This window comes from Equus quagga, chromosome 18, assembly GCF_021613505.1.
Source record: "Equus quagga isolate Etosha38 chromosome 18, UCLA_HA_Equagga_1.0, whole genome shotgun sequence".
NCBI classification, from domain to species: Eukaryota; Metazoa; Chordata; class Mammalia; order Perissodactyla; family Equidae; genus Equus; species Equus quagga.
In genome coordinates, this window is record NC_060284.1 from 43,405,776 (window position 1) to 43,421,678 (window position 15,903).

The following is a 15,903-nucleotide window of genomic DNA, read 5'->3' on the forward strand; positions in this document are numbered from 1 at the left end:
AAGAAAACCAAGAATGAGAACACTTGTCCCAAGTCACACAGCTAGATGCTAGATGCAGACCCAGCATCTATCTGACCACAAAGCCACGTGCTCTTCCCAGCATGCCATCTTAATATATAAGTGTAGCTTGATACGGTTTGTTGTTTTTTTAGTTATTTTTAAAATAACTGTCGTGAAATGTCTCTCTGACACTGAAGTGAGAATCACTTATTAGTTGCTAAAACTCCCTAGGTAGAAAGTTAGCAGTTAGAGGTGAAGTTACCTTAAACATATTTTACCATGTGGCAAAAGATTTGTACAGCATGTCCTGGAACACAAGCTGACAACACAGTGAGGTATGCGTTTTCTACATGCTCTCCTTCATTTAAAGGCAGTAGCTCTGGGAGGAATCAATGACTCTTTTGTGTGCCGCCTGAAATGTACTGTGCTCCTAGGAGTTGGGAATTGCTGGAGGGTGTGTGAACGAGTTATGTTGTGATTCACCTTAAAGAAAAGATATGAGAGTGGCAATTTGGAAGTAAAAAGTGGGAGAGGGAAAATAGTGTTTGCTCTACTTTGGAAGTTATAAAATGTATCTTACCATGCACAGTGGTCAGAAGACTCTTAAAGATTGTATAGCAGTCTAACTTCTATGTGTAGATTGTGAGAAATCAATCTTGTGGAAAGGATTGAGTTTGTGCCATGCAATTTCCCCTTTAACATATTTCAAAAGATGCAAGACTTTGTAGAAATGTGAATTTATTAAATGAAATAAATTCAGTTTGCAGTAGCCTGGCCAGTGAAGATGTTTATATATATATCACTATCTATATTTTCAATATCTATATTTTCAATATAGATATTGATTCAATATATTTTACTTCAATATATTTTAGGTCATTTAAAAGTTTATTTGTATATAATTGAACTTGTTTTATTTTACTATTTGAAATATAAATATTGTGATAGATGTTCTCTGTGAAAGTAGACAATTTAAAAGAAAAATTTCTCTCATACTCCCATCAAACATTATCTTTGCTCAGATTTCATTTCCACCAATTACAGAGGGATGCCAGAGTGTTTTATATACAGTTTTGGAATTTGGTTATCTAAAACCGGGAAATCTTTTCGTGGTCTAACAATTTTTCAGTGGAATAGTATTCATTGCAATACAATTTTACCTGAACGTCTAGTGAACAAAATTAGTGACTAATTCTTTCTGAGACCTTCTAGGATATTTGTAAATAATGACTGGAGGAAAAATGATGAAAAATTGATCTTTGTGAGTGTTGATGAAATCAGTAATTAAAGTGAATTTTATTTTCTCTTACTGCTCAGTTTGTGATTAACGTCAGAAAGCTTTTATTTTTCTATTTAATTGTAACCATTTCCTTTCTTAAAGCATTTTACACTGTAATTGTTGCTCCTTTCTTATCTGTCTCACTGTATTTTTTCTTTAATAATATAAAATTAACTCTGTCTTCTGGAGATTGACTGTTGTCTTTGTTTTAGGCTTTCAGGATGAATCTGGAAAAACTCAGTAAGCCTGAGCTCCTGACACTATTCAGTATTCTTGAAGGAGAACTTGAAGCGAGGGACCTTGTTATAGAAGCTTTAAAGGTATGGAAAAAGAAAGAAAGAGGTCATCAGATGTTTGAAAGTTGTTTCATTGGTTGTAATTTATTTAACTAGGGTATGTATGTGGCCCCCATTGAAGCTGAGGCCTGGGTTACGTTGATACTTGCCATGGCAGACACCTATGGGGTGTGATCTTAGGGACACAGGTAAAGCCTCTCTGCTCCCAAAATAGTTCCTTTAGTTTTTCTACCTGCTGTCTGGACCTTGAACTTCATTCTTTAGCTTAGTGGCCTTAGCTGTTTTTGAATACCAACCCCTCGAGAACTTGATGAGACCTGCTTCCTAAAAACTGTATGTACACCTGTAAACAAAATTCAGTATACAATATCTGGGAGACCATGGACCCTATGAAGACCATCCATGCATTCCATAGACCCCAGATTAAGAATTCTTACTTTTGTTTTAGTGTTTGATATCTATTCAAATACAGGGGGGAGAAGGGTGGGTGTGGTATATGGAAACTCTGTACTTTCTGCTTGGTTTTGCTGTGAACCTAAAACTGCTCTAAAAAACAAAGTCTAATAAAAAGAAAATACAAGGGGGCATAACTCCTTTGAAGTATCGTGAATCCTTTACTCCTTGGTAAGGATATTTCCCAGTCTGTCTGGAGATCAGATTTGGAGAGAGGAAGAAAACACCTTAAGGGTATCTGTGTGAGTAGCAGGAAGATGATACCCCCAGGAATGGGTAAAGAAGGTGAGACTTGAGTGTGCTGAAGAAAGCCTAGTCCCGGCAAAGTGCACCCGAGTCTGAGCATCTAAGATTTCTATAGTTTAATTCTTTAGTTAGAGGTTAAGTATATCTTAAAGTTCATTTGTAAAATGTTTATGAAGGGCTTTACTACATTTTTTGAAAATTATCCTAGCTCTTTATTAAATATTATATTAATATTTCATGTGTGTTCATATGAAGCTCCTCTGTTGAAGATTTTTTTTTATAGCAACAAAGATAATTTTCCCATTGCCATTCTAGGAGGCTTAGAGAATCGTTGATTTTCCTAAGTAGCCAAGGATGCCCGCTCAACAGAGTTCATACCAAAAGCTGTATCTTTTCTCTTCTTTAGCTTGTCTTGTTTCCACTCCTGTGCTGAGATAGAGTAAATGTGTTCATTTAGTCATATTTGGGTAGTCATTTCTTGGATTACTCTGAAATTATAATTGGGATAAAAATAAAATCTAAACCTATTATTTCTGTATGCTGTTAAATTTAGAGTGACATATTAATTTATGTTTTTTAAGGCTGGTTGAAAAAGACTGACATCTATCTAATTAAATATGCCTAAGGGTAATTTATCATTGAAAACTATTGCTTTTTTGTTTTCCCTTGTAGCTGTGTAATGTGTGATGTTTTTTCCAGTGGTTTCATTTTTCCAGAGTGCTTGAGGCAGCTCCCTTCTGATATGGGGCGATGGAGTCTGTCTTGTTTTCTTCCTTTCCCTGCTTGCTTCAGTCTTGTTTTGCATGGCTTCCCTAGGGACCACATGTTTATAGCTTTGACACATGCCTAGCCACATATGTTAAAGTTCATTGCCTGTCATGCCACTAAGCATAACTTTGTGACCTTGGTCAAGTCGTTTAATCTATCTCTGAAGCTAAGCTTCCTTGTCTATAAGAATAATAAATGATTAATAACTCGTGTTTGTGTGTAACACTGCAATTTGCATGGCGTTGCAAATACTTCAGTGGTGTAGGATTCATTTCTTCTTTTCCCTTTATTTATATTCTGTCAGTGCATATCATGTACCGCATATCCAAGGGACAGTCAGTGGTTGCTAAACATTTGAATGGGTGTCTCTAGTGTGCTCTCAGTGGTGCCTAATTTTTTCATGACTCCCCTGCCAATATATATTACGTAGAAATGTTCACTCTGGTTGGTGACTCATTTCTGCCACATCCACAGCCTTCCCTTTTATCACTGTTGGTGATTTCTCTTCCTTTCCCTGTACATCTCTGAAAACTATCCTATTTTTTATACCCTGTCCCACTATTACCAGTAGTCCTAACCTTCTTAAACCCAGGACACCGTCCCATTTCTTATCCCATATTTGTCTGATCAGTGAAGAAAAAGAAGAATTGGGGAAAGTTTGAGCTTCTTCCTAATCCTCACTTCTAATGCGTGTTGTTTTTCCCACTTCTTTCCCCGGTTCTCATCTGAGACCCCTGGCTCTCCTCTCCATAGGAGTTACCAGCTTAGAACTGGAAGAGTTCCACTGCCTAGGCTGAACCAGGAAGAACCTTGTTCATGGTGACTCCTTTTAGAACTTGGAAAGCATTTTCCAGGAGCAGCATTATAAATAGCAATAAGATTTTAGAAAACTACAATAGTTGGGCAACGTGTGTTAAATAGACTCACTCAAGGATCTAGCCCTATTTGCACTGAGACTCCAGGAGGCAGTTTCCTGTGAATATCACACTTGACTTATTCAAAAACTTGTGGGCCTCAACTCCCTCATAATTGGTGTGGGGATAGGGGATGGCTGGCTCTACTGAAAAATCAGAGAATGACCTTATTTTCTCTTTGCTTTTCAGCCTTAGAAACCATACAAACCTGTAGAGTTTTGTGTGTTTATTTTGCTAATCATAACATCCTCAGCACCCAGTGTAGTCCTTAGTGTATAGATGCTCAATAAATATTTATTGAACAGATGGAACGATTGTGCCATTTTAACTGATTGCCATATTTCAGAGTGAATGTTGTGAATTATTAAATTTTACAGCCTGTCTTATATGTGCTGCAGCACACTGACTTCTGGTTTTATTGTTAGCAGATACTTAGGTGCTTGTTGTGCATGTTTTCCTAAAATATATTTTTTTCTGCATGAATCCAATTTTAGTGTCTTTAGGCAGATTCTGACAAGTTGAAAGAGCAGCTTGAGAAGCAAGAGCTATAATTAAGGGAGCGTTTTGATATAAGATACCATTCAGAATCAGGCACAAGTGTTGTATGTAGTCTGTGCATACCGCCTGTAGGTGAGAAAGTTCTCTTCTGAGGCCTAAGCTGTATGCAGTTTGGGTGAAATGAATAGCTTCACCAGAAGTGATACATCTTTAAACAGTCTATTGTTAGATAAAATAAGCAGCAGCTGGGGTCAAGATTGTTTCAGTCCTTTGAGAAAAGCAACTGCCATACCAGATTCTTAGTTAACATGAAATGTTGTTTTATTTGTGGAGTAATTTCTTGTTTTGGTTTTATTTTCTTGTTATTTTTGTTTGTTTTGGTTCTGTAATGTGTCAAGATTTTTTTGTTGCTGTTTTTTTTGAGGAAGATTAGCCCTGAGCTAACATCTGCTGCCAATCCTCCTCTTTTTGCTGAGGAAGACTGGCCCTGAGCTAACATCTGTGCCCATCTTCCTCTGCTTTATATGTGGGACGCCTGCCACAGCATGGCTTGCAAGTGGTGCCATGTCCGCACCCAGGATCTGAACTGGTGAACCCCGGGCCGCCGAAGCAGAATGTGCGCACTTAACCACTGCACCACCGGGCCGGCCCCTGTAATATGTCAAGATTTTATTGCATTATTTCTGTAGCTCTTAACAACAAACACCTGTTGAACTTCTTGGACTAATATGGCAGCTGCTTATTTTCTTCCTTTTAGTATTCTTTCTTAATTCATGCTTAGTGGGTTGAAAAGGTTTTGGTCTTTGTCCCAAATAGCTATGATTGGTTTTTCCTTCCTTTTAAAGTAAAAAGGCTTATCTTTTTTTTTTTCTTCTTACCTTCAAAATAGATTTTTTCTTGGACATAAAACCTGTTCTTCAACCTTGAATCTCTGAACAAAACCATATGTTTCACTGTTGCTGCTACATAAATGTAGGACACATTGGCAAGGGTTAGGTTTTTATAGGGATATAATATAAAGTTTCCATCGTTTGTAAATAGATCCTACCTATAGGGTTACAACTGTAAAAGAGCTTCATTCATTTTCCAAAATTTCTACAAAGTGCCAGATTCCAGCTACACCCTTCTAGAGCCCCCATAGTTATGTTCTTTTTCTCCCCAAAATATCAAAGTCTCCTCACTCTTTTGTTGCAGCCAAGACATGTTTGGCATAGAACCAGGGAAGCCAATAGAAAAGAGTGTAATATTCAGCCTCTTCTATGTTTGAAGTCTATTTGTTACAGTGGCATTTATACTGTATTTGGTCCTAAATGAACTTTATTAAATAAAGTGTTTTCTGTTTTAGAAGGGATTATGTCACAGAAAAACATTCTTTATGAAAGTCTTTCCCTTTGACCACTTTATTTTCATGAATGAAAGCACTATGGGAATCCCCTGCACAGTGACAGCAAATTGCATTGCTCGTGAACTGTACCGGGGGGGTTGGGGGGGACCACACTGTTCAACGAGAGATCCTGAGCTCATTAATTCTAAGCAAATCTAGGAAATTATTTCCCAGCATTGTCTGACAACTCCAGAAGAACATGAAGGAACCTTAATTTTAAAAATTTGGGGGGCCAGCCCCGTGGCCAAGTGGTTAAGTTCACACACTCCACTTCGGCAGTCTGGGGTTCCCTGGTTCTGATCCTGGGCGCAGACCTACACACTGCTCATCAAGCCAAGCTGTGGTGGCATCGCACATGGAAGAACTAGAATGACTTACAACTAGGGTATACAGCTATGCACCAGGGCTTTGGGGAGAAAACAAAAAAAAGGAAGGTTGGCAACAGGTGTTAGCTCAGAGCCAATCTTCCTCACCAAAAAGCATACCTTAAAAAAATTGGAAAATAGATTTGACTGCTAATAAAAGTTAGATTAAATAGTTTATTTTTGAGTCTTCCACACTGGGTATATCTGCACATCTCAGATCTGACGTAAAGCCATACTTACTATGACTCAGTAAACTCTACCTTGTATTAGTATCAGTTTATTTTGAAGAATTCTTTAAATTGCTTCTACAATTATAAATGGTAAAGTATTACAACTTTCATGTAAAATTGCTTAAGGAGTCTTGAATTCCTTTCCACTGATGCCTCAATCATAAAACAGGTATAACTCTTTTAAAGCCTAGGATAGAACTTTGTTATTTTTGGCCAAAGGCCATTGCAGAATTCCCCAAGCGAGAAGATTTACAGACAAAAATGTTGTAGACAGGACAAAGTCAGAAATATATTTAGAGTATGAGACTGTAATATGTCACTCTATTGTTTTAACTATTGTTAGTTTTTTTAATCAAGCAAGGGTCAGAAATAAAAAATCTAAATGTTACATATATGTCTGTGTTGAAGCAATAAATGATTTACTTTTGCAGAAAATATTCTTAAAATAATAATAATTATCAGGCTCTTATGACTATGCCAAAGATATAGAACAAAACAAAAGCTATCGTGGAATGGAAGGTGCTGTAGCTCAAGAACCTCACAAATACAAGTTCACCATAAGTCAGGTCTGACATCTGCTTTTGGTCAAGGCCTTGTGCCTGTTATGGAAGCAGATGATTATAAAGGCTGGTCTGAGATGAGGAAAGTAACATTAAATTTAGCAATCACCATACATAGTCCTATACTAGTAAGCCTGTCAAGAGTGTTTGCACTAAAAAAAAATCAGGTATTAGCTTGCTTAATAACACATCTGTGAATGTACTTAAATGGACTCAAAGCAGAAGCATTCTTTGGCACCCATAAGCCTGGACCTAACAATTTTTTGGCCAAAAAGGATCCCATTTTGATAGATGATTTTTAGGAAGAGATTTTAGGATTGGAGCAGGTAGTTAGATCTTTGATAAAGATCGTATGTCTATAAGCTATAACTGAGAGAAGTCCAATTTCTGCCTGGATAAGAACTGGAATGTTAGGAAACAAACACAACTTTATTTAGGGAATTGAATTATAAGGTTTTTAGATTTACATTCATAACTATTACTGTGAAACATGTTTTAGAAGAGAATAATCTGTGGCCATTTTGGGCCATATTTTCATGTGTTTTTTATTGTTGAAATAGCTGATATTTTTTATTTCTACTCTTTCTGAGTAAAGCGCATTCATGAAATCCCAACTCTTCAAAAAGAGACATAAAGATAATTACTAGGCACTCTACGAAACTATCACCTAGAATGTTGGATTAGTGTAGCTGTTAAGAGCATGAGCTTTCGCATCAGTCAGACCTAGGTTTGAGCTCTGCCATTTCATTGTTGTATGATCTAAGACCAGTTATTTACCCTCTAAGCTTTACCTGTAAAATGGGACGGCTATTGTGAAGACTGAATCAGATAGCAAGTGCTCATCAAGGTCCTCAGTGCCTATTTACTATTAGTTTTTATTAGAACATAAGGATTTTTTTGTTTTTTGGGTTTTTTCTCCACAAAGCCCCAGCACATGGTTGAATATCCCAGTTGTAGGTCGTTCTAGTTCTTCTACATGATCCGCCACTACAGCATGGCTGCTGACAGACAAGTGGCATGGTTCCGCGACGGGGAAGCGAACTTGGGCTGCCAAGGCGGTGAGCACAGAACTTTAAACACTAGGCTGTTAGGGTTGGCTCAGAACATGGCTTTTAAAGTCCATCCACTTAGGAACAAAGATATAGTCCATAAAGCAAGAACTACTGATAATATGCTGTCTTTTGTAAGAAAGCTAAAGGTTTAAATTAAATCTTTGTTATCAGCAGAGCCTACTCCTTGGCTTGTTTTTCTTAAGGGGAATTGACGGGTTTGAGTTGATCCATCCCCACCCCCATGACCAAAAGCATGTATTTTGAGACAGCTGGCAAGGGTTAAGCGTGTCCTCTGGGGCATGGAACAGATGTTATATTTTATTTCCTTCTCTCCCTCTTTATAATGAAAACAGGAAAAAGAGGGACAATGTGGAAGCCTTTTTAGAATTGATTTTTTTCCATTGATTTCTTTGCTTATTTCTCTATTATTTGATTTGGTATATTGTTATTTTTTTTTTAAACAGCTTTATTGAGGAATAATTGACATACAGTAAGCTGCATATATTTAATGTATACAAATTGATGTTTTGATATATGTATTCCCCCATGAAACCATTACTACAGTCAAGATAACAAATATCCATCACCTCCCAAATTTTCCTTATGCCCCTTTGTAACTCCTTTACCTAACGTTCCCCACTCCTCCCTACCCCCTCCCCTCAAACCACCAATCCACTAGAGATTGGTTTATATTTTCTGGAATTTCTTTAAGTGGCATCATACAGTATATACCTTTCTTTGGCCTGATTCTTTCACGCAGCATAATTATCTTGAGATTCATCCATATTGTTGTTGTATTGATAGTTCATTCCCTTTATTACTAAGCAGTGTTCCATTTGCATGTATGTACCGTAGTTTGTTTTATCTGTTCATCTGTTGATGAACATTTTCCTTGTTTCCAGTCTTAGACTATTACAAATAAAGCTACTATGAACATTCATGCACAAGCCTTTGTATGGACATACGCTTTCATTCCTTTTGGATAAATAGCTAGGAATGCAATAGCTATATTACATGGTAGGTGTATGTTTACCTTTTTAAGGAACTACCAAACTATTTTCCAAAGTGGTTGTACCATTTACCTTCCTACCAGCATGTGTAAGAGTTCCAGTTGCTCCACATCCTCACCAACACTCGATCTGGCCAGTCTTTTTAAATTTTAGCCTTTCTAATAGGTGTGTAATATCTCATTGCAGTTTTAATTTGTATTTCCCTTTTGACTAATGATGTTGAGCATCTTTTCATGTGCTTATTTGCTATCTGTGTTTTCTTTGGTGAAGTATTTGTTCAAATCTTTTGCCCATTTTTTAAATTGAGTTATTTGTTTTCTCAGAATTACTGAGTTTTGGGCATTCCTTATATATATGCCTTCCAAATATTTTCTCCCAGTCTGTGGCCTCTCATTTCATTCTCTTAACTGTATCTTTTGAAGAGCAAAAGTTTTTCATTTTGATTAAGCCCAATTTATCAATGTTTCTTTTATGGATTTTGCTTTTAGTGTCACATATAAGAAATCTTTGCCTAAACCAAGGTTAGAAAGGTTTCCTCTGTTTTTTTCCTATAATTTTATAGCTTTATTTACACTTAAGTCCATGATAAACTTCAATTAATTAATTTTGTTATATGGTGCAAAATAATGGATCAAAATCCTTTTTTTTTTGCATATGGCTATCCAATTGTTCTACCAGCATTTGTTGGAAAGACTAGCCTTCCTCTGTAGAATGGCCTTGGCATCTTTGTCACAATCCACTTTCTATATATTTATAGGTTTATTTCTGGACATTGTTCTGTTACATTGATCTGTTTGTCTACCTTGATGCCAATACCACATTGTCTTGATCACTATGCCATATAGTAAGTCTTAAAATCAAGTAGTGTTAATCCTCCAAATTGTGTTTTTGCAAGTTGTTTTGGTTATTCATCATCTTTGACATTTCCATATGAATTTTAGAATCGGCTCATCATTTTCTCCAAAACTCCTACTGAGATTTTGATTGGGATTGCATTGAATCTATTAGATCAATTTGGGAAGAATTGATATCTTAACAATATTGTATTTTCTAATCTGTGAACATGGCATTCCTCTCCATTTATTTAGGCCTCTCAGCAGTGATTTGTAGTTTTCATTGTATAGTTCTTTCACATCTTTTGTTAGATTTATCACTAAGTATTTCATATTTTTTATGATTATTATAAATGGCATTGTTTTTTAAATGTTAATTTGATTATTACTGTTATACAGAAATAAAATTAATCTTGTATGTTGATCCTTATGCCATAACCTTGCTAAACTCATTTATTCTAATAGCTTTTTTAAAAATTCCATCGGATTTTCTACAATCATGTCTGCAAATAAAGACAGTTTTACTTATTTCTTTCTAATCTGCATGCCTTCTGTTTCTTTTTCTGGCCTTGTTGTATTGGCTAGAACCTCCAGTACATAGTCAAATAGAAGTGGTAAGGGTATCTTTGCCTTGTTCCTGAGCTTAGGGAGGAAACACTCAGTCTTTCATCATCAAATATGATGCTGGCTGTAGGTTTTTCACAGACCTTCTTTATCAGGTTGAGGAAGTTTCCTTCTATTCCTAGTTTGCTGAGAGTGTTTATCAGTAATGGATATTGGATTTTATCATATGCTTTTTCTGTATTTATTGAGAACATAATTGGTTTTTATGTTCTTGTTGTGTGTCTGAAATATTATCTGAGAAGGAGCTTGATCCCGTTTCTTATTGACCTTCTCATAGATCAAGAAGAGTGATGTGGAGTAGCTTCTTCAGCTTTGTTCTGCTGCTTTTTAGAAACTAGAACTTTTTCATTTTTTAAGGAAGATTAGACCTGAGCTAACTGCTGCCAATCCTCCTCTTTTTGCTGAGGAAGACTGGCCCTGAGCTAACATCCATGCCCATCTTCCTCTACTTTATATATGGGATGCCTACCACAACATGGCTTTTTGCCAAGCGGTGCCATGTCCACACCCAGGATCCGAACCCAGAAATCCCAGGTCACTGAGAAGCGGAACATGCGAGCTTAACCGCTGCACCACCGGGCCGGTCCCTAGAAACTAGAATTCTATCATTTAATTCTTTAAATTTTGCTGAATAGAGTTCAGTAATTAAATTATTTTCCCAATGGCGAAACTTAATAGTAATTTAAAAATCATAAACATTTCAACAAAAAGAAGCAAAGGATACTTCTGCTGCTTTAATGAACTGCTCTCCTTTAAAGCAGCTTTTATCCTTTATCTTTATTAGTTTTAATAGTTTATTAGCTTCTTCTGATAAATAGTTTTTCCAAAGAAGAAAAGACAAGCAATATGTACATTTTTTCACCTTCTGATAGAATATTAGTACCCCTTTCCTAGGAGTAACAAAAGTAATCTACCTGTTTGAAACAAGCTCAAAGATTATGTTTTCATATTAAACTATTTAAATTATATTTTAGTATATCATATCACTAGTCAGGAAATAGACATCCAAATGTACTGTTTCTTTACTATTTCCTAGAAAGCATTATTTTTCTCATTGTTAATTTGGACCACAAGAGGAAAATTCGTTTTAAAGAGGATTGCATTTATAGCTGATACCTGTATATCTGAATGCTGCTCCAGGGTCAGTTATTGCAGACAGAATAGGTGGATGTAGAGTTACTTCTCTGTTATGCTTTTGAATAAAAATTCCATGTTGGTTTCTTTTATTGAATTTATTAGTCTCAGGACACCTATTTATTGAGGAGAGTTGCTGTAGACTACATGGTTTTTTGTTTTGTCTTTTTGTGAGGAAGATTGGCCCTGACCTAACATTTGTTGCCAGTCTTCCTCTATTTTATGTGGGATGCTGCCACAGCATGGCTTGACTAGCAGTGCTAGGGCGGCACCCGGGATGCAAACCTGCGAACTCAATCCCTATGCCACTGAGCCGGCCCCCAAGACTACGTGGTTTTATGTAAAAGTGTATTTATAAAAAGCATTTTCTATAAATTATTTCCAGTTACCTCCAGACATCCCATGATAACATAGTTCTGTTGATCTAGTTCCAATTAATTCTTTATAAAAAGTAAACCCTTGGTTAATGGCTACATGAAGTGGGTGGTACATCCACGTGGTAGACTATTGTCTATCTATTTTAAAATATGATGCATATGAGGAACTTTTAATGACATGGTACATTGACAATGACATCCTACAGCGTAGTGCTAAGTTTACAAAGCAAGTCATGACGTTAGATATATCCTTTAATCTCAATTATAAGAATAACATATATGTGTGTGTACATAGAAAAAAGACTCAGACATATAGATTTAAATTTGTAGTTTGAGTGTTAATAGTGGTTGTCCCTGTGTAGTGGAATCATAGGAACTTTTTTTTTTTTTAAGATTTTATTTTTCCTTTTTTCTCCCAAAGCCCCCCAGTACATAGCTGTGTATTTTTAGTTGTGGGTCCTTCTAGTTGTGGCATGTGGGATGCCACCTCAGCATGGCCTGATGAGCGGAGCCATGTCCGCACCCAGGATTCGAACTGGGAAAACCCTGGGCTGCTGAAGCAGAACACAGGAACTTAACCACTCGGCCACGGGGCCGGCCCCTCATATGCACATTTTAATTTTTTTCTTCAAAACTTCTGTATTATGTCAGTTACTTTTAAATCAGTCACACTTGTTGTGTTTTTTTTTTTAGAGATTTTATTTTTCCTTTTTCTCCCCAAAGCCCCCTGGTACATAGTTGTATATTTTTAGTTTGGCATGTGGGACACCGGCTCAGCCTGGCTTGATGAGCGGTTCCATGTCCGCGCCCAGGATCCCAACCGGCAAAACCCTGGGCCCCCGAAGTGGAGTGCATGAACTTGACCACTTGGCCACATGGCTGGCCCCCATGACACACTTGTTTTTAAATAGCAATAATCTTGTACAACAACTTCTTGCTCAAATTTCTGTTTATTAATAGTCTTGCCATAAGAAGATAATTTAGTCATGTATTATTCACTTTGTAGGAAAAGATATTAGAGCTAATTAGAACTATAGTTAAATTCTTCCCTTTTCTGTTGTTTCTGATATTGTTAATATTATTCTTTTCCAACACACTCTAAATAATTCAAATTTCTCTGCCTGAAAAACCAACGTAAGTTCCTAAACTATCCAATGAAAAGATCACAGAGTTTAGGGGAAGAAAGAAGACTATGATAAAGATACCTTTTATCACACCAGTGTCTAAAGAGGTGTCTTTCAAACATTTTTGAAATACGTTTCACCATTTTGACCCAATCCAGGACACACATACACACCCACATACATATATTAACTAAAACAAAAATTTCACTAAGATGTATACTAACTTTATGTTTTACTGTAACTATATTTCACTATACCATGCTATACTACACTATTTTCTTTTCTTTTGTACTTTATTTTTCTTGAAATGCTGCTTGTGACCCCACTAACCTAGTTTCATGATCCACTTCTAGAAATTTATGCTGTGGAGGTACTTAAGCCTATACAATAAAGTGTATGTGTAACGATATTTGTTGCAGCATTGTTCATAGCAGTAAAATGCTAGAAACACCTTACATATCAGTTAGGGTTCTGGTCAAGTAAATGATGGTGTGATGGTACTATAGAATACTATGCAACTGTTAGAGAGAATAGAGCTCTTTATGTATAACATTCTCCAAGATATAGGAAGTGAAAAAATAAGACACAGAACAGTGTGCACAGTAAAACAAATACGAAAGAGTATTAAGTTGCAACTGGTAAAGCCAGAAATACATCTCCCAAAACCTCTTCCTTCCTTCCCTTTGGCTTAGTTCCCTTGAGAATGGTAGGAGCTCCCAAAATGGTCTGCCCTGAGAAGGGAATGAAATTAGTGAAAGGGAAGTCCCAGGTTCAGAGGTGGGGTACTCTGGCAGAAAAGAGCCAAAAGAAGCAAAGAAGGCTGGTCATATATATGGGCCGTTTATAAATTGGGTCTTTATAAAAAAGATCACTGCATTCCTACGTGATTAAGCATCTTTGTTCCATTCAGAAAAACATTGAATCCCATGTATAATAGCTAACTCTTAAAAATAATTGTCTGATACCAGCTACTTGCTATACAACTTTTTATCACATCATCATTCATATTACAAGTTTGGCATTTAGAAGTTCCAGAATAAAGGTGCCAGAAGAATAAACAAATTTCTCGTTTAACTGCCATCTTCCTATGGGCTCTGTTTTTCTTATGCCTTTGAGGAACGAAAGGGGCAGTTCAGCTTGCAAAGAGCTACCACTTGAGAGAACACACAGTTCCCTAGCAGTAGGGGAGAGACTTCAGAAAAGATTACAGCAGTGGGGAATTTCATTGCATTTATTCAGCTTGAAACTAAAACAAATAAAAAAGGGAAACAGCTTATTCCTGTTATTTTGACTTCCTCTTATTGTGTCTTCCTTGCATGTGTTAGCCTTGTGATTTGGGATTAATTAGAGGTTATTTCTAGTTGTCGCCATAAAGAAAAGAGAAAGGAAAACAAAAAGGTTTCTTCTAAAATAAAACCCAGGGCCCGGCCCCGTGGCCGAGTGGGTAAGTTCACGCGCTCCACTTTGGCGGCCCAGGGTTTCACCAGTTTGAATCCTGGGCACGGACATGGCACTGCTCGTCAGGCCATGCTGAGGCGGCATCCCATATGTTGCAACTAGAAGGACCCACAACTAAAATATACAACTATGTACTGGGGAGATTTGGGGAGAAAAAGCAAGAAAGAAAGGAAGAAAGAAAATCAAGCCCAAGGTCTATCATTTAGTATTTCACTTCAGCCAGTTGTAGGAATAACCTGAAAGACGGACGGAAACCATCTTGTATGTTTCCTGAAAATCTTTATGGAAGGGGAGCATTTATAGAATGAAAGTTATTATATTATTATATAGGAAATTATTTCCTTAGAAAAGCATAGTAATGTATCAATTCCACCAAACTATTCTCATATATGCACAAGGATGCTCATTGCACTATTATGTAAAACAGTATTGGAAACTAAATAACCTAAATGTCCATCAATAAAATATAGCCACATAAACTGGTGCATCCTTACTATGACCTATTATATAATCTATATAATTGCCCTTTTTTTCCCCAAGGAAGATTAGCCCTGAGCTAACTACTGCCAATCTTCCTCTTTTTGCTGAGGAAGACTGGCCCTGAGCTAACGTCCGTGCCCATCTTCCTCTACTTTATATGTGGGATGCCTCCCACAGCATGGCATGCCAAGCAGTGCCATGTCCACACCCAGGATCTGAACTGATGAATCCCGGGCTTCCAAGAAGCGGAACATGCGACCTTAACCGCTGTGCCACCAGGCCGGCCCCATTAAAAAGAAGAAATCTCTAAGATACAATAAATGAAAACAAGTTGTAAAACAGTTTTACACAATAATAATAATATCTATGTGATTTGATATATGTATCTGCTTGGAAAAATGTGTAGAAGGATAACCGTCATACTAAGAACTCTTGGAGAAGAGAGAGATTGGGTTGTGTTCAGGAAGGACTACAGCTTTATCTATACAGTTAAACTTTTTATGAGAAAATATTCTTTTATTTTGGTGAAATTAAAATAAAAATTATATTTGTAAGAAATATAGTATGAGCAATGGGGTGGCAAGGAGTGAATAACATTTACTCTTTAACTGTCTTTACTTCTGGGTAGTTTATACATCTCATCTAAATCCATATTAATCCTAAAATATAGTTAAGGTAGTGGAGACAAGCATAGAATGTTTAGGGAAAGCATGAGCTTGTTACCACCATATCTCTGATTTTCTCCCAAAAGAGCAAACAGTAAATTTCTCACTAATTTTCAAATTCTGCTTTTGTACAAGATACCTAAATGTTATTCT

At 36.7% G+C, this 15,903-nt stretch overlaps 1 protein-coding gene across 2 annotated transcripts in view; it reads left to right on the forward strand.

The window, feature by feature from the left end:
- Positions 1-15,903, forward strand: part of CTTNBP2NL (CTTNBP2 N-terminal like) — a 49,265-nt gene that overhangs the window by 13,457 nt on the left and 19,905 nt on the right. For both annotated transcript variants that reach the window (XM_046645485.1, XM_046645486.1), the window contains exon 3: positions 1,492-1,599. In XM_046645485.1, the coding sequence (XP_046501441.1) occupies positions 1,501-1,599 (99 nt within the window). In that variant the 5' untranslated portion in view covers positions 1,492-1,500. The remainder of the gene's footprint in view (positions 1-1,491; positions 1,600-15,903) is intronic.